Source organism: Eublepharis macularius, chromosome 2 (assembly GCF_028583425.1).
Source record: "Eublepharis macularius isolate TG4126 chromosome 2, MPM_Emac_v1.0, whole genome shotgun sequence".
Taxonomy (NCBI): Eukaryota; Metazoa; Chordata; class Lepidosauria; order Squamata; family Eublepharidae; genus Eublepharis; species Eublepharis macularius.
Window position 1 is genome coordinate 12,276,309 of NC_072791.1, and position 25,049 is coordinate 12,301,357.

The 25,049-nt window shown below is 45.3% G+C and overlaps 1 protein-coding gene across 1 annotated transcript in view; it reads left to right on the forward strand.

The window, feature by feature from the left end:
* LRRC9 (leucine rich repeat containing 9) overlaps positions 1 to 25,049 on the forward strand; it is a 77,096-nt gene that overhangs the window by 7,401 nt on the left and 44,646 nt on the right. The window contains exons 6-16 of the mRNA XM_054971950.1: positions 613 to 795; positions 1,938 to 2,093; positions 4,041 to 4,240; positions 7,187 to 7,318; positions 10,538 to 10,714; positions 13,766 to 13,877; positions 16,086 to 16,209; positions 16,411 to 16,521; positions 20,155 to 20,166; positions 20,471 to 20,589; positions 21,702 to 21,914. Coding sequence (XP_054827925.1) covers positions 613 to 795; positions 1,938 to 2,093; positions 4,041 to 4,240; positions 7,187 to 7,318; positions 10,538 to 10,714; positions 13,766 to 13,877; positions 16,086 to 16,209; positions 16,411 to 16,521; positions 20,155 to 20,166; positions 20,471 to 20,589; positions 21,702 to 21,914 — 1,539 coding nt within the window. The remainder of the gene's footprint in view (positions 1 to 612; positions 796 to 1,937; positions 2,094 to 4,040; positions 4,241 to 7,186; positions 7,319 to 10,537; positions 10,715 to 13,765; positions 13,878 to 16,085; positions 16,210 to 16,410; positions 16,522 to 20,154; positions 20,167 to 20,470; positions 20,590 to 21,701; positions 21,915 to 25,049) is intronic.

A 25,049-nucleotide genomic window follows, 5' to 3' on the forward strand; every position in this document is an offset into this window, starting at 1 on the left:
CCTGCTCTGATGTTTGACTGTGAGTCAAGCCAGGCACCCGTGTCCCTTCACGTGTCAAACGTAATGTATATTTTGTTCCTCAGTTCTCAAGGCCAAAACCGACATGACCAGGAAGATGGTTGTTGTGGGTTTTCCGGGCTGTACTGCCGTGGTCTTGGCATTGTAGTACCTGACGTTTCGCCTGCAGCTGTGGCTGGCCTCTTCAGAGGTGTAGCACCAAAAGACAGAGATCTCTCAGTGTCACAAGACCGCGGCAATACAGCCTGGAAAACCCACAACAACCATCGTTCTCCGGCCGTGAAAGCCTTCGACAGTACATGACCAGCAAGATCTGTGATTAGGGCTGTCCAGGTTTTTAAAAAAATGCTAATGAGCTGTCTACTTTGAAAGAGTGCTGAAGAGGTCTTCCGTGCCTGGAACCTGCATTGCTGCTCAGTCCTGACTCTTGAAGTTTGCACTGCAGCATACGAGAATTGCTAACCACAGTACAGTGCAATGTGCTGAAAATTGGAGTCGGTGAAGGGTAGGGAGGAGTCTTCTGTATTTCTCCAAAAGGTAAAACGCAGAGTTTCTCTAAACGGGTCATGCTTGTTGATTTGTTTTTCTTTAAAGGAAATCACCAATTTGGCAAGACTCTATAACTTAAGAGATTTATGTCTGAATGACCCCCAGTATGACCCCAACCCAGTTTGTCGCCTCAGCAATTACGCAACGCACGCCCTGTATCATATCCCTCAGCTTCAAAGGCTCGACACGTATGATGTTGCTTCAAAACAGATTAAGGAGCTGGCAGAGGTGGGTTCAGAAGATTTTTTTAAAAAAAATAATGCTAAATAGGCTGAATGCACAACTAACTGACTACGATTTCTTCCAGTTAGCATTATATTGTCCTGGATCCAGGTCTTTCAGCTTTCTTGTCATTTTGTCCATCTCTGCCATGTACAGCAATTTGTAGATCCAATCTTCTATAATTGGTATTTCTTGCACTTTCCATTTCTGCGCATGCAGAAGTCTTGCTGCTGTTGTCATGTAAAATAGCAATGTCCTATACTGCGTTGGAACATTTTCCATTCCCAATTTCAGTAGCAACAATTCTGGGTTCTTATTTATTTGTATCATTATATCATATGTGGTGGACTTGTGAGGTAGCCAAGCAATACTGGGGAGATATAATTGAAGTAATTAATGAGATTCTACAATACTGACTACGATTTCTTGATTTAATTGATCGACTGATTGATTTAAATCTGCATATAGATGAAACAGTTGTTCTGAAGGAAAAAGGCTTACTTTGATTTTTAGAATATGCACATCCCACATTCACCCCCCCCCATTGTGCCCTGGTTGGGGGGGGGTCCATCGGACCCCAGGGAAGAAAGTGGCAACGAAAGGGAGGGAAGTTAACCACCTTCTTGCCCTGATCTGGATGGCCCAGGCTAGCCCAATCTCGTCAGATCTCAGGAGCTAATCAGGGTCGACTCTGGCTAGTAATTGATTGGGAAACCACCAAGGAAGTCCAGGGTCACTATACAGAGGCAGGCAGTGGCAGACCACCTCTGTAGTCTCATGCCTTGAAAACTCCATTGGGGGGGGGGTCTCTATAAGTCCGCTAACACTTGACTGCATCTTATGCACACCACACCCTTTTTGCCACAGATGGAAATTTCTTCCACTTGTGGTTTATTTTAGTGGTGTTGGCCTGCTTTTTAATGTTTGCACTTTCAAGGTTTTGTTTTATTATTTGTAAGCCACCTTGAGAGGGTGTCTGGACAGGCTGCATATACATTTTATAAATAAATAATTGACAAAGTTAGAATCTAAGCTAATATTTTTAAAACATTTTTTGAAAAGGAATAATATTTCATAATTGTCATGAAATCTCAAATAATGACTGTTTACCTTTGGCTTTCTCCTTTGGTTTTCCTTTGCCCTGGAAGGCCACCGTGATGAAAAAGGTGATGTATTACAACATGCGCATCAAGAGTGCTCAGCGACTGCTCGAGGAAGAGCTCGATAAGCTAAGAGAGAGGAAATGCAAGCTGCAGAAGCTGCCTGAAGAGCGAATCAAGCATTTCAGCTGCAACATCAAACATGTAAGCTGAGCGGTTCCAAGTTCCAATCGGCTGAAATCAGGTTGAAGCTTGACCCTGCAGGTTCTTCTAGACACAACTGGCTTGAATTTCTGTCTCCTGCTGTTCCTAGTGGGGCTGTGGCTCATTGGTAGAGCATCTGAAGGTCCCAGATTCAATCTATGGCATCTCCAGGTAACAGATGGCAGATTGCAAGTAGCGAGAAAGATCTTTCCTGGCCTGAGATTTTGGAGAGCTGTTGCCGGTTGAAGAAGACCTCACTGATCTAGGTGGTGGCAAAGATGTGTTAGTCTGTTCTTGAAAAAGAAAACAAAATCCCAGTGGCCCCTTAAAGATTGTATGTGTATAAAATGCCTTCAAGTCACAACAGACTTATAGCGACCCCTACCAGGGCTTTCAAGGCAAGTGAGAAGGTGGTTTGCCATTGCCTTCCTCTACAGAGTCTTTCTTGGTAGTCTCCCATCCAAGTACTGACCCTGCTTAGCTTCTGAGATCTGATAAGATCGAGTCTTCCCTTCCCTCCCACCTTAAAGACTAGCAACATTTTATTTCAATATGAGCTTTTGTGAGCTTGTTGTAGTAGTGTACTAAGTGTTATCAGTCTTTTGGTGCTACCAAATTTTTGTTTTATTGATCTAGGTGAACATGAGTTGGTATAAAGCAGCTTTGCATATTGGTAGCTGTTCCCACACACATTATCCATTATTAGGGTTCCAGGTATCCCACTGGGGGATGGAGCCTGTGACTTCTTTGCAGATATGATGATCCAACAGTTGAATGGTGTGGGTGAAGGAGAGGAATACAAAGGGTTTAGGACTACAGAACTGTAGGATTTTCAAAGCCACGAGAGAGCAAAGTGATTCAAACCTTACTGGATAGTTCAAGTTTGTATTTATTTGTGCTTTGTATTTATTACGTCAGTTTATTGAGATTTATGATGCAACCTGTTCTGAAGATTATTGGCATGGTAACAAAAGTTGCCCAGCTAAACTGAGCAAGATTTGAGCAAATGTACTGCATTTCCCCTCCAACTCAGCACCATCCTAGAGAAAGTGGTCTTACCATATGTCTCAAAGAGCTTAGGATTTCAGCTTAGGTGATTAGCATGCGGCATCGACGAGAAAGTTCCATGCTGAGATTATTGGGAAAGGGTTTGAAAATAAGTAAGACAGCCAGTGTTGGAATGCCTTCCTATAGGTCCAGAGGGTCGCTGTGTTTGGAATACTATGATACTGCTCTGGTTGCTCCCTTTCAAAAAGGATGCAAACAAAGTACAACCAAAACCGTCAGAGAGTTGGAACATCTTCCCTAGGAGGAAAGACGGAAGAGTTCTGGGAAAGTTAGTTTTAAAAAAAGAAATCTAATGGGGAAAATTATGGTTGCTCCAAAAATTGTGAGTAGTGTGACAGTCACGAACAGATACATTTTTTCCCCTTCTCCTTTCTTATGATGCAGTAATATAAAATCACCCCAAAAATCAGGATAGATCAAAGAAAGGACTGCTTCAGACAAGCCGTAATTAACTTCTGGAGTTCGTTAGCACAGGATGCAGCGATGGCCACTGGTTTAGGGGATTAGGCAAATTCAGAGAGGATGGTTCCTTCAGTGGCTGTTGGCCGGATAGCTAAATGGAAGCTTCTTAATCAGAGGCAGCGTATCTCTTAATACCAGTTGCCATAGGAGAAAAACTGGAGGGTTACCTTCAGTCCCTGCTGGTCAGCTTTCCAGAGCTTGAGAACAGGACGCTGGAGGCAGCATTGTGGAAGCCCTCGGCCTCTATGCCCTGTTGTCGGCCCTCCAGAGTAACTGATTGGCCACAGCGTGAGACAGGATGCAGGAATGGATGGACCACCGGTCTGGTCCAGCAAGGCTCTTCTTACCGTTTTAGCTGCTTCACGAGCTGTCCTTTAATGTACTGACTTCTGATGTGTTGGCCGTTTCGTTCAACAGCTGGAACGTGAACTGGAGGACCTGCAGGCCTCCAGCAAACTACGCATGAGAGTACCCAGGACCTTTGATGATGAAAAGTCAGACTGGGACAGCGAAAGCATCAATGAAGCCTCCAAGGAATTCAGTACAGAGCAGCAGTTCCTACATAAATTAGAGTGCCTCAAAAAAAGAATAACCTTCTGGAACAAAAAACTAGAGGAGTACGTGCTTCCTGTGAAACATACAAGGGCTGCGGGCTAACAGTGAGCGGGCTAGGCACTTCGGGCTATGTTACTTAGGCTTGGGGTTGTACCAGGGCTGAAGATGGGAGTGTCTCATTGCATAATAGATGTGGTTCCCATCCACTCGTGTCTCTTTTATGGCCCTGTAAGAGCCTCGCTACAAGTGACATCTTTCACGCGAAGGGCACTTGATCATTTTCGCAAGTCTTTCTGGGTACTGAAGTCCCTCTCCCACACCCCTTTTCCTTCTGTTCCTTCCCCTCTCTGTTAGCACGGCTGCCTGAAGAGACGGAGAAAGCTTTTGCAAATCGTCTTGCTGGGGGGTGGGGAATGCTCTAGAGAAAGCTGACATGTCGGTGAAGTCCTCCCCTCTCTGTTAGAACTGTTAGGATCGCTGCCTTAAAGGTCAGAGAAAGCCTGCGTTTGCAAATCGTTTCTCCAGTCGCAAGCCTGCTCTCAATGATCTTTGGGGGCGGGCAGCTGCAACTTTCTTAGCTTTCTCTAGAGTATTCCCCCCCCTCCCCAAGCAAGACGATTAGCAAAGTTGCAGCTGCCCGCCCCCAAAGATCATTGAGAGCAGGCTTGTGACTAGAGAAACGATTTGCAAACGCAGGCTTTCTCTGACTTTTAAGGCAGCGATCCTAACAGTTCTAACAGAGAGGGGAGGACTTCACCAACATGTCAGCTTTCTGTACCGCATTCCCCACCACCCAGCAAGACGATTTGCAAAAGCTGCTGTCGTAGGCTTTCTCCGTCTCTTCAGGCAGCTGTGCTAACAGAGAGGGGAAGGAACAGAAGGAAAAGGGGTGTGGGAGAGGGACTTCAGTACCCAGAAAGACTTGCGAAAATGATCAAGCGCCCTTCGCGTGAAAGATGTCACTTGTAGCGAGGCTCTAAGATAGGCGGACGGAACAGAGGTGTCATGGCATCCTTGTGTACTCGCATGGAGATGCTGACGAGCCAGGGCCTGTTTTCCATATCATTTCCTCCTGCTGATAAGGAAATTGCTTGCCAAAAGACTATTTCATTGAAACCATATTTATATTTATTTTTTTATTTTATGTCATTTATATCCCGTTTTTCTCCCCAATGGGTACCCAGAGTGGCTTCCATCATTCCCCTCCATTTATACTCAAAAACAACCCTCCAAGGTAGGTTAGACTGAGAATACGTGAATGGCTCAAGTTCACCCAATGAGCTTCCATGGTAGAATGGAGATTGGAACTTAGATCTCCCAGATCCTAGTTTGATATAGAGATATATAAAGACTAGAGGTGGGCATGGACCAGGAAAAGCCCAGAGGCCGTGGGTCCATGGTCCATGGCGTTTCACGGACCACGGACCACCAACTTTTCACGGTCCAACGCCAGTTCGTGAACCAACCAGTTAATCGGTCTGGGCCAGTGCGGGAGTGCTTTAAACCCTCCCTTGCTGCAGCTGAATGGCGGGCTGCCAGTCAGCTGGAGCAAGGGGGATTTAAATGCTAAAGCGCTCCCAGTGTCACTTGCCAGCGGCACCGAGAGCGCTCTAAACTCCCCCTTGCCGGTGAAGCAGGGAGGCTTTAATGGACCACAGATAAATGGACTGGCAAAAAGTTCATGGGGTCTGTGGAAAACAGGCGAGCCAAGCTGTAAAACCAGGATGCCTACATTTCCCATCAAAACTTGAGGTAAGCTGACAAGTGTCCAACCTGTGTAAGGCGTCACTTGTAGCTTGGCTCTGAGCAAACAAATGCTTTTGTAAGGCGAGTTCCCACAATGTACTCTCCATTTAATTGAAGTTTACAGAGTGGCAGTCTATGGGAGGGAGAACATGTGGTCGGGAGGGGATTACAGGCATCTGGCTCTCGCCAGGCGCCCCCCTTCCCCTCCGCTCTGTGTGTGTGTGTGTGTGTGTGTGTGGGTTTCTGTAAACTTCAATTAAATGGAGAGCCGGGCTGTAAAACCAGGACGCCTACATTTCCCACCGAAACTTGAGGCAAACTGACAAGTGTCCAACCTGTGTCAGGTGTCACTTGTAGCTTGGCTCTGATTGTGAGTCTGGTTGCACATGCATGACTCAGCATTCATTGGCCGTGTCATTAACTTGGCCTTCAGTTGCAGACAAATATGAGTTGGTTATATTGGATCACTCATTATTCAGTTTTTAAAACCAGGAAGCCAGCTGCAGGATAAGGCAGACATGAGGGCTGCATAATGTGTAATAAGACCCAGAGAGAGCAGGCCTCCATTTTGCAAGCTACCTTCCTCATAACACTCCCCCCCACCCAGTATATGACTCTGGAATGGGGAAGGGATGGGTGGAGTTCTGGTTGCATCCATGCTGGAGAGGATGCCCCCTTTCCCTCGTTGCTGCTGAAAACACAAAGGAGTTTTTTCTCTGGCCTTTCCTCTGCTGCCTGCCATTTCACTTTGCCCCCAGCCTCTGGCAAGATTTGTACGTCTTCTTTTTTTTAATTATTAGTATTCGGTATATCATTGGAGCATTCTGTAGAGATACGTTTGCTAAAAATAATAAAACAGAAAATAGAAAAGCTCACTGAGGGTGAAAGGGGTGGAAATGGTGCTGGATGCTGCACCCAGAATGGGCAGGGAGTTGTAGAAATCTGTACCTTCCTATTCATGCTTTCCTGGGCCCAGGGAAAATCATACTAAAGCAGGCTTGGGGAAGCATGCTATGAAACTGGAAGAAACATGAAAGGTTGATGGATGTACAGTTATATTGTGCAGAAGCCAAAATATAAACTGCTGTAGTTTCAGGAAGGGGAGACATAATGAAAGAGCTCCCAGCACAAGCAATGTCACTCTGACTCCGATGCTGAATGCACAGAACTTCCTATGTGGCCTTTTGGATTGAGTGCCATTTTCTTTGAATGTTTGTACTGTGGGCTTTGCACTGACACACATTCCATTGGTTCTTTTGCAGAGTTGAAGTGATTTATCAACTGGAAGTCAAGAAGAAGAAGAAAACCAGTAATCTGGCTGTGCAGTTTTTGCTGACAGAACTGGAGACAGTGGGAAACACACGCTTCGAAGAGGGTTCACCGAGTGATCCCTGGTAAATCTTTTTGAGAGGTTTCAATCGGCAGCAGGTTGACATCTTGTTACAGAGTGTTGTGTATCTGATTTGTAATCTTTCGGTGGCTTAACATTTTACCTCATGGCTGCAATGATGTTATTTATTTATTTATCATTTTATTTGTTTTATTTATTTACAGGATTTTTACCCTCATTTCTTCCCTCACATGGTCACCAAGTCAGCTAACCAATTAAAACATGCAGATTAAAATCTTATCTTAAAAGCCTTTACAACCAACATGTAAATGCATTATTAATACAATTTAAAGCCAGAACTTAAAATCTATACAAATGATAACAACAGTGAAAAGATTGGTAAGGGAAGAAGGATCACCGAGGAAACACCAAGTGAAATAAAAATTCTTCACCTGTTGGCAGAAGAGGGGTACTGAAAGGACAGGTGAATTTCCCTGAGGAGAGAGATCCAGAGTTTTGGTGCCATGCCCGAGCATGTAATAAAAAAGGCTGTGGTGAAACGGGGCCTTTCCTCCCACTGGTAGACCCCGCTCAAATAATAAAACAGAAACAGAACCCCCTACTCTATGTCCCTCATGCCCTAATTAGATGTTGTGTAGGGCAGGCCCAATCCTTTGGTACCTGGGGTTACATTAGATCTACCTCTCCCCTCAGAGCCATCTCTCCCTCCACTCCCTTCAGCCACCAACTGCCAACTTCCAACTCCCTCCATCAACTGACTCGCTCTCCCTCCAATCGCATTCCACTCCAGAACTCGCCCCTCCCCTCTGCAGCCCATAGAAAGCTAACTCCAGAAATTACAAGGGTGTTTCTCCACAAAGGCCAATGCGATGCTGGGGATTATTAGGAAGGGAATTGAAAACAAATCAGCTAGTATCGTAATGCCCCTGTATAAATCAATGGTACGGCCTCATTTGGAATACTGTGTACAGTTCTGGTCACCACACCTCAAAAAAAGATATAGCACTGGAAAAAGTGCAGAAAAGGGCAACTAGAATGGGATGGAACACTACCCCTATGAAGAAAGGTTAAAGTGCTTGGAGCTCTTTAGCTTGGAGAAACAATGACTGAGGGGTGACATGATAGAGGTTTACAAGATTATGCATGGGATAGAGAAGGTAGAGAAAGAAGTATATTTCTCCCTTTCTCACAATACAAGAACTCGTGGGCACTCAATGAAATTGCTGAGCAGTCAGGTTAGAATGGATAAAAGGAAGTACTTCACCCAAAGGGTGATTAACACATGGAATTCACTGCCTCAGGAGGTGGTGGCAGCTTCAAGCGTTGACAGCTTCAAGAGGGGATTGTATAAACATATGGAGCAGAGGTCCATCAGTGGCTATTAGCCACAAGGTATAGATTGAACTCTCTGTCTAGGGCAGTGCTGCTCTGTATTCTTGGTGTTTGGGGGGGGCGCAATCTGTGGGAGGGTTTCTAGTGTCCCTTCCCCACTGGCAGATCTCCTGATGACACCTGTATTGTTTTTTTGGCCACTGTGTGACACAGAGTGTTGGACTGGATGGGCCATTGGCCTGATCCAACATGGCTTCTCTTATGTTCTTATGCCTTTTCCGGGGTTACCATCTGTCTAATCTCAGAGGATGGGGATACTTGAAACCTCTGAAGATGACCACAATGGTTGGGTGGGTTCGTAAGGGAGTAGGTGGTCCTTCAGGTATGTAGGTCCCAAACCATATAGGTATTTAAAAGTCTACTCCTGCACCTTGAATCAGATTGGGAGCCAATGCAGATGAGCCAAGACTGGAGTTACGTGTTCCCTGTGACCCACTCAAGTCAACATCCTAGATGCAGCATTCTGCACCAATTGAAGTTTATGAACATTTCTCAAGGGCAGCCCCACGTAGAGCACATTGCAGTTATCTAATCTAGATGTAACCAAGGCACGTACTACGGTGGCCAGATCTTTTTTATCCAGGAAAGGCTGCAGCTGGCTAACCAGTCAAAGCTGTTAAAAGACACCCTTGGCGCGCCCATTGAGGCTAGGCCAGCAGCCACCTTGAGCACTAAGGTGCTGGAGGGGGCGCCGGGGGCAGGAGCACGCACCACGGAGCTCAATTGCCCAATGCTGCTGCGCCCAGCCAGGAACGCGTGCTGGCGGCGGCAGCGCAGGGCAACTGAGCGGGCAGCCTCCCAGTTGCTCTGTGCTGCTGCTGCTGCCGCCGCTGCTGCTGGCACACAGCAGCGGGCCAGGTGTGGCATGTGGCCGGGGCGGCACACAGAGCAACTGAACCAGAGGGCTGGGAGGATGCACGTGCACTGCCCTGGCTGCCTGCTGTGCCTGGCCCGCAGCTGCTGTGCTCGGCCAGGAGCACGTGCTGGTGGCAGCAGCATGGGGCAGCTGAGCAGGCAGCCTCCCAGCCCTCCTGCTCAGTTGCTCTGTGCTGCCACCACCACCGCCGCACACAGCCTCCCAGCCCTCCTGCTCAGTTGCTCTGTGCTGCCACGACCACTGCCGCACACAGCTGCGAGCCAGATGCAGCAGGCTGCCAGGGTGGCAAGGGGCAACTGAACCAGAGGGCTGGGAGGCCACCTGTGCGCTGTCCCAGCCCTGTGTGATGACGTCACATGCAGTGACATCACACAGTCTGTGTCCGTGCGTGTGCGCCAACACCCCTGAAGCTACCTCAGGTGCCAGAAACACTGGTGCCAGCCCTGGTTCTTAGACAGCTTCATTGCTTTTGGAAAAAAAGCATGAGCCTACAGCTGACTGTACCAACTTTGAATCCACCAAGGTGAACAATCCGCCTTAAGCCTGCTGATGCAGGGAGGGCAGAATATAAATCGAATAAAATAAATAAATAAAATAAACACAGCTCACTATTGTTTGTTCACTCATGATGGATTCAGTCAAGGTCCTATTCTTCTTGCCCATCAGGCACTACAAAAACGAGGTAATGGGTGAATATCAGGCTGTATTTGATTTGGTGAGTTGTGCAGATCTGAATGAACAGAAGATGTGCATTCTTGGAGCTGAACCATATGTACCTACTTGTCTAGCCACCAACTGATGGGATGGACTTTCTGCCCAGTTTCAAATGTTTTCGACATATGAAGGCAGAATTTTCCAGACAATACTGAATGACAAAAGGAAAGGATAACTCCTGAATGTCAATTGCAGCATGTGATTTCTTTTTCACCTTCTCAAAAGACCAGAAACCCTTATGTTACTGACTCCATGTTCTCTGTTTCTCATGGCCCACAGGTTTAATTCCTGCTATGACTTAATCTTATCCCGGTTTTGTGCCTTGGACTTCAAATCATATGGTATTACAGGTGTGAAAGTTAACCGCGTCATCAGGGTACACAACCGGATTTTGAGGCTGAAATTCGAGGAGAAGTTCCAGGACTTCATGGAGGAAGAAGATTTGAATGATTCCATGTAAGTGAGCGAGTGGTGTTTTCCGCAATCATACTTACACTGGGTTTTCTGGATATTTCATCTGCAAGGATCAAATCTAGGGATGTGTGCTTTGAGTTACGGATCTGGGTTTTTAACCTGGATCGGGCCCAATTCAGGATGTTTTAGCATTCCCGAATCAGTCTCAGCATTGCTGAAGCGATTCGGGAATGCCGAAGCAAAGCTTCCTGAAGTGATTCGAAATGCTTTGTTAAGCTTCGGGTAGCGCAGAAGCAGTCTTTCCTTTGCCGTTCCTAAGGAACACCAAGAGGAAACAGTGCTTCCACTGCTAGTGGGGCTTTCTAGGCTGCCAGAGGTGGCATTTTGCAAGCAAAATGGACCTGGACTTGACTGGATCTGATGACTGCACCTGGAGGAGAGTGGTTTGAGAGTGATTTCTTTCTATTTGAGGGGAGGGGGAATTATTTTAGTGTGATTCTCTGGTGATTCCCTTTGGGCCAATGTAAATCCACACTTGAAGGGATAGAGCCAACATGGTGTCTGTTCATTTTTTCTGCACTAGAAAAATGCCCCATTTCTGCTGCAGGCTTTCTGGGGAACATGGCAATTTGTCAGTTATTGAAACTGGTCAGTTTCATTAGCTGATCAGTTGAGGACATCAGTTTCATCAGCTGATCTGCTGAGGATTTGTTTGTTTTAAGGCACCAATATTGCAACATAGCAGAGTTGCAACCTTGCTGTTTAAAAAAAAAATTAAAATCACCAAGAAAAGAGTGGACTAAAACATTTGCACAGAGGGAAACTTTAAAATATCAAGTGAGATTCAGGGCTATCTGCAGAATTTTTACGTTGACCATGTTGCAGACTTTTTTCTCTTTAGTTGCAAGTTTTTTAAAAAGGGGAAAAACTGGATTGGTTGCTGTTCAACTAATCAGGGTGCAGGGGGATAAAGGGGAGAGCGAGAGGCACAATCAGAGCCAGGCCTCACACGGAAGAAATTCGGCACTTCCAAAAAAGCCATGGTTTGACTCTGTTGGGAAAAAAACATCGGGGTATGTGTGAACCGCAGGAAAGCCAGGTAAAGATCGATTCTGTGGCAGATGTAGCCTTTTTCTGAGCAGAACACAAAAAAGTCTAGGAAACAGTTTGGACTGGGTCTGGCAGTAGGAGTGGGTCCAAGAACACCACCAGACTGTGTCATGTCTGAGCCCCATCCATGCCAATTTTGATTCTGTTGTACTGAACAAAATGCATCCTGCTGTAACTCAATATCACTTTGCTAGTGCCATAACTATTTCTTTCTCAGGCTTTCACAGGTGTTTACCTGTTGGACTGTAACAGCTTCCAGTGTTTATGACCTTGTGTTCCTTCCCAGACTATGATATGTCTTGCTTCCTAGATATCACAAATATGTGGAATGTTCTCACACCAGGAGAGCGCCAAAGTTTTGTTTATGGTTGGGGGCAGGGAGAAGCAATCTTCATGTTAAAAGAGAAATTTCTCTCACATGATGTCATTCCTATCAACTTCTACTGATGCTGCTTAGATGTCTACCTTGCTTCTAAGTAGTCCTGTGGACCTGTATATAGAACTGATCTGATTTCTGAATAAAAGCCATTTGACCAAGAACTTGCGTCTTGCTGCAGTGGTCCAGAGATCTATCTGCTGTATCCTGTCATCCATAGCCTGACAGACTGCAGACCTATTCCTTCAAGGGGCCTGCAACCCCATCCAGAATGACTGACACCTTAAATCCCGGTTCAGACTTTCTGCTCACCAGTAGCACTTTCATCTTGTTGGGATTAAACTTCTGTTAGCTCGCACTCACTCCAGAACTGCCTCCAAGCACCGGTTCAGGGTTTCTACAGCCTCCCTGGGATCAACTGGGAGCTGCTGATAGTGCTGAGTGTTATCTGTAAGTTGGTGACAACCCAGCCAAAATCTCTGGGTGACTTCACCCATCAGTTTCATGTAGATTTTGAAGACCCATGATCAGATCGGGACAGGAAAAGGAAGGGCAAAGGGATTCACAAAGAAGTCGAAATTAGTAAGAGCGTCAGGCCTGGGGACATATCACAATCTGTTAAAATCTGCAGCAGGGATATACTATAATATATAATAATATAAGATGGGAACTCAGGAGAGCCACGGGTGAAGATTAGAAGGATGGGGCCCACTGGGTGGCAGTTCCACAGAGGAGAATCAATTGAGCAAGACACCCGTGGTCTACAAACTGGATCAGGTGCTTAACTTTGCAAAGATGCAAGGAATCTACACGACCACCACCACCACCACCACAACAACAACAGTGCTCTTATATACTTTGCTTCTAGACAGATTAGTGCCCCTTTCAGAGCGGTGAACAAAGTCGGTGTTGTTATTATCCCCACAATGCAGCTGGGGAGCTGGGGCAAAAATCTGTGTGGCGGGAGAAGGGTTATGCAACTATCCCCCACCACACACATTGCTCCTTTTCTCAAACTGACTCCCTCCTAAGGCCGTTTTTATTTCTTTTTAAACCGCACAGTATGGTGAGAGCCACCTACTTAAATCAGGCAGAGGGGCGATAGGTCTATCAATAGTTATTAGGTGTGAAGGTAGAGTGGATCTTCCATGTTCAAAAGTAGTATATCTTTGAATACCAGAAGCTCACGAAAACCTGGGGGTGGGGGAGTCTATTATATCAATCACATTTTTATCCTGCCCTTCTTCCAAGGAGCTGAGGGAGGCGTATATAGGTGTTGTTTTTCTCAAAACATGTTTGGCCACTGCTGGGAACTGAATGCCCATCTGGCAGGACACTTCTTATCATCTTCTCCAGGGAGACAGTTCTTATACTGTTGAAGTGATTTCTCCTATTTTTCTTTCTCTCCTTCAGAGATTACTGGAAGATGCTAGAATACCTCTTCTATGTATCAAACCCCGAAGTACATACTATTGAAGTGATTTCTCCTATTTTTCTTTCTCTCCTTCAGAGATTACCGGAAGATGCTAGAATACCTCTTCTATGTATCGAACCCCGAAGTACATACTGCTGAAGTGATTTCTCCTATTTTTCTTTCTCTCCTTCAGAGATTACCGGAAGATGCTAGAATACCTCTTCTATGTATCAAACCCCGAAGTACCTTTGAAGAAAAAACAAATGATGCAAATCCTGGAGGAAGGCTTCCAGGAAACCCAGAAGGTGACTGGATGTTTCAATGTGCCAGGATCTTTCCCTCTCGCCCGAGACCACTTTTAAGCACTCTCCCCCACATCACCTCTTAGTGACTTTGGCATGGATGTGAGCTACACATTCAGAAATATTTTGTACCGCTTTATAGGGCAGATGGGAGGATCTCTTGATTTGAATGGCCCCTCCCCCATATTATAACAAAACCAAAATGCTCCACGCATGTAGAAAAGAAGCATATCGTGATTAAGGCTAAGCTGGAAACCTTGACATGCTAGATTTCCATGGGCCTGGAAGAGTTAGTTTTTTAATGGGGGGAGCATTGTGAACCCCCATCTCCACTATGAAATGGTGAAGTCTTAGGAAGACTACGCCACGTTATATAGAAATACCATGGCCCATGTATATCCTGCTCTAAAAGCATTTAAAATTCTGTACCAAAGCAAGCTGTATTTTTTTCATGAGTAGCTGTGGTGGTGTTGGAAAGTGCCCTCAAGTCATGGCTGACTTATGGCACACACCCCCCCCCCCCGCTGGGGGTTTTCAAGGCAAGAGACGAACAGAGCTGGTTTGCCATTGCCTGCCTCTGCGACCCTGATCTTTTTTGGAGGTCTCACACCCAATTACTAGCCAAGGCCAACCCTGCTTAGCTTCTGAAATCTGACGCAATCGGGCTTGCCTGGGCTATCCAGGTCAAGGCCATGAATAGCTAAGATCTGTATAATTGTGCGGACTGAGCAAACAACTGTTGCTTACCGTACTTTATCCTGGTGTTGCCGATTGCAGCAAGCGTATGGGACTGTTCATGGTACTGAAGCCCAGCCCTGAAGCATGGGAAATCCAGACCTCCTGGCTTCTGCAATTTTTGCAAGCACTTCTGTAATGATTTCAAGTGAATGTGCGCATGCTTGGTGTGAGATAGGTGAAGAGTGGGGGGTGAAAGAGAGGGATATGATTGGTTGATGACTGAGAGTGTGGGCGGAGTGAATGCAGTTTGAGACTGAGAGCCAAGCTACAAGTGACGCCTGACGCAGGTTGGACACTTGTCAGCTTCCCTCAAGTTTTGATGGGAAATGTAGGCATCCTGGTCTTGCAGCTGTAATGGAGAGCCAAGCTGTAAAACCAGGACGCCTACATTTCCCATCAAAACTTGAGGGAAGCTGACAAGTGTCCAACCTGTGTAAGACTTGTAACTTGGCTCTGAGAGTGAAGAGAGAAGGTTTTCAGTCAGAAGAAAGCAGGCTAGCTGTGTGCTGCCTGAATATGTTGAAGTGTTTTATGAGAGAAATATAACCTGTGTGGAACCTGAACTGAGCATGTTTGTGAAAGGACACTCAGTCAGGGAAAGGGAGGCCAGCTGTGTGCTGCCTGAGCAGGTTTAATATTTCTGTGAGTAAGAGTCAGAGAGGCTAGCTGTGTACTGCCTGAGGAGTTTTAAGCATTTCTATGAGACAAATATTGAGTTAGAGAAAGAGGCTAACTGTGTGTGAAGGCTTGGAAAAGATCTGTGTGAATGAGAGTAACTGAAGTAACTTTAAGAACCGAGAACTACTTTAATGAAACCAATACGCTTCTTAACTAAATAAAAGTTTATTTTGTTTTGTTATATCCCAGTGTAGCTGTCATTGCTATATCCCATTCCTATCCTCAGGGCCACATAGAACCACGAAGGAGCCTGACGCTTAAACACATTACCAAAGGGAAAATTTAAATAAAATATTTTGGAATAATATATTCCTGGTGGCAGCAAACTACCCAGAGGGTGTAAGGGGAAGATTAAAGGCAAAATCTACCCCAAAGAAAGCAAAGGTCATAACAACTTCCATTCATATTTTTATAGCCATAATGATTACAGACTCGCTTTCCCTTGTTTTTTAAAGGAAAAACTGATTCTCGAGGCTTACCTAGATGTGACAGTGGGAAATCTTTGACCAGATCTGTGAGTCAGCGTGATCTAGTGTAGCAAGCAGCATATTCCATACTTTTTTGCATCTCTGCAGGATTGCGATGTGCACAAGAATGGTACTACTTCAAAGGAATCGCCTTTCTACTGCAGATCTTTCCATTGTTCTTTTTCTGTATCCCGGGCATTCCTCCGTACATCCTCTTTTAGAAGTGCTTGCGTACTTACTCATTTGCCTCTTTAAATCTTAAGATTTAAATCTTCTGGGAATGTATAATTAATGAAATTGCTCAGTTTTTTTTTTATGATTCTTTTAGGCACCTGGCAGCGAAGAAGCCGTTTTCCTATCAAACAGCCTAAGTATCTGTGAATGCCCTAGAATTGAATACTTGCAAAAACAAGCCAGAAGCAAAGGGGATTTTGACGAATCATACAGGCAGGGTAATATTATCAGTGTTGCTCTAAATGTTCATGAATAGAACTTTTGCCCGTTGCGGCAAAGCCTCCGTGTGTAGAAATGCAATTGAGTTCTTAGTAGGTTTTCTACTAGTCTTAGAAGTATATAGCTTGGCTTGCTTTCTGACACTGAACTGGGACTCTCAAATTGTAATTAAGACACTTTTATGATTTCCCTTTTCACAGGGAAGCTCATAATTTCGAAAGTGTTTCTTGGGAACAGTGTGCAGGCTCATCATGAGACAGAGCCGATCATCCAAGCCAACTTCCCCGGGGCCAGTTCTGTGTTCAGGCCTCGTGGCCTCCCCCAAAACACTGACTTTGCAACCAGCAATGGGACTACAGCTCAGCTGGAGAAACCAAAGGGTGAGTTTGCCTCTCCCACTGGACCTCTTTGCTATATAATCATAGAGCCACATTTGAAATGGCAGGCTTGCACCTGGCAGATATTCATGTCTTTGCATGCGTAGAATACAGTGGGGCAAAGATCTGCAGAGGAATATCTGGGAAGAACAAGAACTGGATAGAAAAGAATGAAACCAAAATATGACAAGGACATGCAAGACCCTTGCTGCAAATCAGAATAGGAAAAGCTTTTTTAGAAACTGGAGAGGGGGGAAGGCAAAGTGGCTGAAGCAGGGGCGGGCTTGCATTCTTTGCTTTTGCAGAACAAGTATAGAATTTTGTACTGGGCACAAACAATATTGACTTTCATATTTTTAAAAAATTAGTTTCTAGTCCTTATGGGCACCTGAGAGAGGTGAATGGATGTGGGCAATGCCTGGAGAAATCGTTAAGCCAGCAATGGGCTCTGTGCCTTTTCTGGTCACCAGGCATTCAGTGCCTTGTGCAGCCTGCACTTCTGAGACATGCCTAGCAGATGCAGAATACATTCTACAAAATATCGAAATATTGTGCAAAGTGCTAACGAAAAGCCTGGGTACAAAGATGCGTTTTGACCTGGCACCTAAAAGGAAGTAAAGTAGGCACCAGGTGAGCCTCAAAGAGGATGGCATTCCAAAGGCGAGGGGCCACCACAGAAAACGTCCTACTCCTAATCATCACCTGCCTCACTTCTGAAGGCAGGGCATAGAGAGCAGGGCTTGAGAGGCAGATCTTGACGGGCAGGCTGGATGGTGGAGACAGTCCTGCTTTTTCCATTTCCTTTCCCTGCTATTGTCCTTGTCGGGTGGGCATGTGCCTTGCAGGGATTGGATGGGCAGAAAGGGCATACTGGATGCCTAAATTTGTCCAGTGCTCTTGTGCCTTCAGACCGTTTGCACTGCTGTTAGTCGTTCACTTGGGGGGGGGGGGGGGTGTGCGCGTGCGCGGTTTGCTGCAAGCAATGCGCCACCATCCTGTGAATCTTCCAGAGGGCAGTGCCAACATGGCAGCTTTGCAGGCCACAGATGTGACCAGTGCAAAGGAGGGACCCTGCTTTTAGGGTCTGGTGGGTTGCCTCTGGAAGCAGAACATGGGATTGGATAGTGGTTGACCTGGATCAGCAAAGCGGTTCTTACTGCTGAGTCTGTAAAATAACCAGAAACAACACACAGCCCCGGTGAAGCTTGGCCAGCTGTGTGGCCCTTCTCATTTTATTGTGAGCCTTAATCTAGTGCAAAACTTCACAAACTTCTGTCCCTTGAGAATTCTTCAAATGATGAAGGGAATTTGTAAGCAAGGCCCCCTACTTGTGCCAGCGATCAATAACTCTTCTCTTTTTTTGCAAATTCCTGTTCATCATAAAAACCTGCAAACCCCACTGCAACTCTTCCTAAAGGATGGCAAAGTCCTGGGGTGAACTACCAAGAGCTCCCCCCACCCAAGATTTCCTCTGCCCCCCTCCTCCTGCCAACCAGACCAAGCCCAGTTATCATATGAGAACATATCATATGATTTCTCCTGCTGCATTGCCCTCAGGATGAGTAAGGCCCCCCGAATTTTAAGATTTGAGTCCAGTAGCACCTTAAAGGCCAAGATTTTCAGGGGATGAGCTTTTAAAAGTCAGATATGAAGTCAGGTACTCTCGAAAGCTTGTACTGTGAAAATCGTGTTTGCTTTTAAGGTGCTCTTGGCCTCGAATCTTGCTGTTCCACTGCAGACCAACATGGCTATCCACCTGGAATTACCTCCTGAACTTTGTCTTCCTGGTCCCGTGTAGCTGCCCTAGGGTTAGTCAGACGATTGGTCAGCCTAGTATTTTCTCCTGTGCCTGGCAGCATCTCTCCAAGGTCTCAGCCACTTTTCCCCATCACCTTTCACCTGATCCTCTAAACTGGAGGAACTAGGGGGTGGGAGGACACAGCAGGACTCTACGCTTCTCTGCATGCTTCTCCAGTAAAGGGAAAAAAACTGGATTTTATGATGAAACCACTAGAGGGAGCTCCAGTCACACACACGAGACTGGTGTATTTATTATTCTCAAGTAAGCCACCCTGTCTCCTTCCAGTGTCCAGGAACGGCACGAACGCAAGTGGCGATGTGGTACTGGGACAACCAGGTGCTGATGCTTTTTTTCCAGGCATGTGTATCCCAGGAGTACAATCGCCCTAGCAATCTGCCTGCCTGTTGTACCGACTCGTAACCCCAGTGAGAGTTGAGCAGAGCGGTCACAAACATTTCTTTGACATTCACTAATTGAACCCTTTGGGCATGAAATGCAAAATTAGTTTCCCGGAGTAAATTTGGCATCTTGATTCGGTTTCCTGTTTTCAGGCAGCCCAGAAGTGCAAACTTTTTTTTAAAAAAGCACCTGTTAGATGTGTTCACAAGTTACCTGACCAAATGACCTGTCCGAGTTGTATGGTTGTGATGGAGGAGGAGAAGATGTGGTTGGCTGAGTTTGTGAACTACGCTAGGGTTGTGTTAAGTTTATAACAGTGTAATCCTATGCACAATTTATTCTAGTCTAACCCCAATGAAGTCAATGATCTTAGACTGGAGTCACTCTGTGTAGAATGGCACTTCAAATTTCCATTCCATGGCTCAGGCTGATTCACACAGCCCAGTTTAGGGGGTTTATTTTCAATCCGTCAACCAAGTTTCTCTTTTCTGATGGACTGAGAGCCAAGCTACAAGTGACTCCTGACACAGGTTTGGACACTTGTCAGCTTCCCTCAAATTTTGATGGGAAATGTAGGCGTCCTGGTCTTGCAGCTGTAATGGAGAGCCAAGATGTAAAACCAGGGCGCCTACAAATCTGCAAAAGGCAAATTGGTGCTCAGCATTGGCTGCAAACAAGGTTTTGTTTCCATTGTGTCTTCCATGAGCTGACTGGGAAGATCATGAAGCTGCCTTTATTGAGAGCTAAGCTGCAAGAGATGAATTACACGAGGAGGAGCACGTGAAGGGAGTCGCAATGTTAGTCAGGAAGCTGAGTTTTAAAAGAGATCGGAAGGCTCTGTCAATTTCCCCTCTCTACAGAGCCAAGGAGATCGCTGCTCAGAGGGTTTGTTAATTTCCTCTTTGCCTCCCAAAAGCTCTGTCAGTTTCACCTCCCCTTCTAAGAGGCAAAGAGGAAATAAACCTTCTGAGCAGCCATCTCCCTGGCTCTATAGAGAGGGGAAATTAACAAAGCCTTCTGATCTCTTTTAAAACTCAGCTTCCCGTCTAACAGTTTGTGTAACTTCTGCCATTTTGTAGTTGGCGCCATCTCTTGTGGCAGCCATTTTGTCATTGCGTCTACCAATCTGTGTCAGAATTGACACTGTGAGAGCCAGTTTGGTGTAGTGGTTAAGAGCAGCAGGACTTTAATCTGGAGAGCCGGTTTTGATTCCCCACTCCTCCACTTGAAGCCAGCTGGGTGACCTTGGGCTAGTCACAGTTCTCTGGAGCTCTCTCAGCCCCACCCACCTCACAGGGTGTTTGTTGTGGGGATAATAATAACACACTTTGTAAACTGCTCTGAGTGGGCATTAAGTTGTCCTGAAGGGCAGTATGTAAGTCGGACATTGTTGTTGTCGTCTTCGTCATCATAGAATTCCAAAGGTGCCCACAAAATCAAAAAGGCTGGGAACTCCTGGGTTAGAGTGACAGACTAGAATGTGAAAGACTTGAATTCAAATCCCCCACACTGCCATGAAGTCATTCTCTTTTATCCTAGCCTACCTCCCAGGGTTGTGAGGATTAGGGCAACCTGTTTATGCCACTCTGAACTCCATGGAGGAAAGGCGAGATAAAACCATCCAGGACAGACGGACCAGAGAATCAACATTCTTTCTTGTCCCTTTTCCTTTTGCACCAGAAGCCTGTTCTTCCCAGCAGTTCCGGAACTGTGACTGCAGCCTCCGGCAGTGTGAGTGGTTTGTGTTCGATCCCGACCTGGTGTTGCCAGAGTACGTTGTCGAGTTTGAGTTCGTCACTTTGGTACGTCACTTTCCTCTTTCCTAGTGGTGCGTTGGGTGCCAAGGGCTCTACACGTTCACACGTTGGAAACAGGACAGTTTCCGCCTTGGACGGCGCTTATAATACGAGCTCCAGTGCTGCCGAGGCAGCATGGCTACTCTTGGCAAACAGAATGGAGAAGGGGGGGGGAGGAGAGGGAGCATTGTATCTTTCGAAGCAAAAAGTGAGGAATGGTGTTGGTTTCCAAGGATAAAGACAGGCAATCAGTTTTTCAGGGGGCTGAAGGTGGCACAGTAAAGGTGAAGATGCTCATCCCCTCTATTTAGAGGTTTTTGTGGTGCTTCAAAAAGCCTCTGTTTGACCAAAGGCACCAAAGAGGTGAAAGGTAGACCTATTCAGTCCTGCCTTATTTATTAATTTATTTATTATATTACATTTCTAAACCGCCCTCCCCGTTATACAGAGGGAAGGGTGGGATGTGTGCAGATACTAACTAACGAGGTGTTCCCCATTTGCAAGGAAGCTGCCCATCTGCCCTTTGGGGAGCCGAGGGAAGAAAACGCATCTCAGGGCGAGAGTTCACCATGCATCTCGTTTTATGCCAGAACTGTACGTCTCCCAGAAAAGCTAGCTTAGGTTATTAGACTGGCCACACCGGAAGTTTTAATGGCTACGAACGCCTTCAGAATCCACCCTCTTTTTTCACTTATAGGAATTGGCTGTGCACTTGAGTTGCTCATATCTAGGGTTGCCAGCTCTAGCTTTGGAAATTCTTGGAGATTTTTTTGGGGGGGGGTGATACCTGGGAGGGTTTGGGGAGGGGACGGAGCTCAGCAGGGGTGTTATGCCATCCACCTTCCAAAGCAGCCATTTTCTCCATTGGAAGTGACCTCTCTAGTCTGGAGATCAGTTCTAATTCTGAGAGGATTCCGGTCCCTCCTGGAGGCTGGCAACCCTACTTAACTCGTCTGCCTGAGCTGAGTCATAAGGGACTTTTCCCAGCAGCATAATTCCAGAATGTTGACCCTATGAAAGGTTACCCTGTTGGGAGTTTTGGCCTTTTTTAAAAGTTTAAAAATAAAAGGGAGGTGTAAGAAGCCGTGAACGAGCAAGCGGCTGAATCTGTCACATAGGTCAAAATGGAGACTCTGTTCACCTCGCTCAGCAATGTGGTTGCAGAGGAAGGAAGGAGGAATTCGGCGGGCTTCATTCTGTCTCGGGATCTGCAATGTGACGACCAGGTTTTGAACATGGAACCCATCGTGAAGCCGAAGCCCAAAATTGTCTGCTTGGATGAAAAAACCATCCTGACGGTTGCTGGGGCCAACATCTACAATCAGATAACAGTGAGTTTGTGACGGCCAAATCAGTTTTGTTTGGTAGCCTGCTCTTCCTCCAGGGAGCTCAGGTTCAAATCCCCACTCTGCCGTGGAAGCTTTCTGAGTGACCTTGGCCCAGTCACACACACTTAGCCTAACCTACTTCACAAGGTTGTTGTGAGGATAAAATGGAAGAGAGGAGAATCGCATAAGCCTCTTTGGGTCTCCATTGGGGGAGAAAGGGGGAGTATAAATGAAGTAAAATAAAATAAAAATATGTGGTTCTCTTGTCTACCTACTTTATCCATGCAACAGCCCTGTGAGTTAGATTAAACTGAATTATTCAGGAGGGTATTTTTACAAAGATAATAAGTCTTTATTATAACAGAATAATTCACGAAGAATTAAAAGTGGAGGGACAGCAGACTACTGAGTATAGTATGTACTGTATTCACAGAATGTATTACTCTACTATGTAATTTCTGCATCCCTTTATATGCCATGTTAATACTTATGTTTGATTTTCAGCTTGTTCCAGATTTTTACTTGGTTTAATTTCTGCAGTCCTGATCCTATTACACTGCTTATTGGAAGTCCCATCATACTGACTGCCGTTACTTACACTGTGTAATCCGTCTCAGTGAGAAAGGAGGACTATAAATAATATAAATAAATAAGAAACATTAAGTCTAGATGGAGAATGCTCTGACCTGGGAGGCCCAGGCAAGCCCGTTCTCATCAGATCCTGGAAGCTAAGCAGACTCGGTCCTAGTTAGTACTTGGATGGGAGACCTCCACGGAAGTCCAGCGTTGCAACACAAAAACAGACAATGGCAAACCACCTCTGTTCACCTCTTACGCTGAAAACCCTACGGGGTCAGGGGGGGATTTAAACCTAGATTTTGCCAATCCTAATCCAACACCATGCTACACTGGCTCTCAAAACAATATAAACTTGCATACAAACAAGATAACGTGTTTTGCAAGACCACCAGAAGTCTGAGAGAGGTTCCCCCCCCCTTTTTTTGAGATAGGGCACTGTCAGCGATTGAGAAATGGGTAAAGACTGGGAAGAAAAGTTCAATCTAAACTTGACAAACAGTTAATATGCAATCGTCGTTTGCACTGCTTATTGTTGACTGCTTATTCTGTTTTTATTGCTGCTTTGACTCCAATTTGTTTGGTTTTTTGCTGCCATTTAATGGATTTCTGTTCTGCTACTTTTACTGCCAGCGGTTTTCTAAAGCTAGTGGGTGCCATTCTTCCTGGAAAAGAGGGAAATGTAAAATAGCTAAACTTGAATTTATCAGGAAATTCGTTTGGGCTTTAGTCAAGATAGCATTTTACTCTTGCACAGAAAAGCTAAGAAGACTGTGGGATCTTTGGTTTCTACTGTTGTGAGTAGTCACTGTTTATAACTTGGGCTTCGCATAGATGCATCACATGTTGCTCCTCTTTCATTTAACAGCCTTTGAGTCCATCTGTATACAAATGTTGTCCTCTGTACCCAAGTATGTATAGTAAAGTAGATGGACACCAGAAACAGGGTTTCATCTTTCGGGGCCTATGTTTATAGAACTCTGTCCCTGAGCATACTCTTTTCAGGTCTAGGTGCCAGACAGAAAAAGCTTTTATTTATCTAGGCTTTGATGACATTTAAGAGTGTTTATTGCTTCTTTTGTATCTGAAGAAGGGAGCCTTGACACTTGAAATACTTGGACTCTAGCAATTCCCTCTCAACGTAGAGCTTTCATGCTGGCCAGACTTAATATATTTCCCTCAGCCGTGGTCACCGGCAGATACAAGGGGATTCCCTATGAGGCAAGATTTTGCAGGTGTCACCACCGTGAACCTGACTCCATTCAGCACACATTCTTATTCTGCCCACAGTTTACCCAGCTGCGCTCACGACTGATTAGCCCTCTCTTTCAAACCTTTATGATAATGACTGATAGAGAGGTGGAGTTCTTGTTAGCAGACAGATCTCCTGAAATCATTGAGCAGGTGGCAGAATTCCTGGCAAATGTGCTGAGGCTGAGAGAAAAGGAAAAAAATTGGTAAAGGGGAGAGGGAGGGAGAGGGAGGGGGGAAGCAGGAGGGAGACGCTTTACTGTGATACCTGTGTTTTTTGGTTGGGTTCCTGGGGAGGAAGTTTTATGGTTGCTCTTCATTTTTATTAGTAGTTAGGGTTACAACCACCTGTAATTTATTCTGTCCTTATTTCAACAAATTGGCAAATTATACCGTATTGCTACTGCCATTGCTTTCTCGACGCTTTTATTATGCCAATAAAGGTTACCGGAACTTGGAAAAACTAGTTGGTCTCTAAGATGCGACTGGACTCAAAACCTCCTGGTCTATTACAGGCCAACGTGGCTACCTACCTGAAACTACCTCAAAGGGTTGTTGTGAGGATAAAATAGAAGGGAGGAGCATTATGTAAACCACTTTGGATCTCTGCTGGAGGGGGAAGTGGGATATAAAGTAAGTAAGTAAATAAATAAATAATACTGGGCTGTTGCTAGAGATATGAAGGCCTGGGGGGGGGCGCAGAAAATTTAAAGCAGAGAGAAGAGTTTTATATCCCTGGAGGAATTTCCTCACATTTTCCCCTGAAGGAAATCTCTCCCTATTTTTCCAGTGAAAAACATGGAAATTCCAGTGGGGAATGAAATATTTTTTCTTATGGGATGGGTGAAATGCTTTTAAGTCAAGGTTTGAGCAAAAATACATAGTATGAAGATTTGTATTTAAGACAACCTACTACATTAGAAAAATTAGAAAATGATAATTGCTATATATATATTAAATACATACAATATTTTAAATATAAACCAGACTATGCTGTAGTTTATATATATAAATATATATAATTGAAAAGTATGGTGATGTAAATTTTAACTTGATATCCAAATGTGCTGCTAGTCCACTCATGGGTATGAGTCTGTTTCTGTCCAGGTAACATGCTTTTTCCCTTAACTACAGAATTTTTGTTTTCTGTTTTTAGCCTCTTGGATGGTAAAAACTAAGATAAACATGCTAAGGTAACATGAGGTACACAAGGTAGTGCTTTCTGTCTTTATTTATGTTAATTATAATCCACCTTTCTCACTGAGATTGAAGGCGGATTACATAGTGTAAGTCAATATATTCATGATTTTC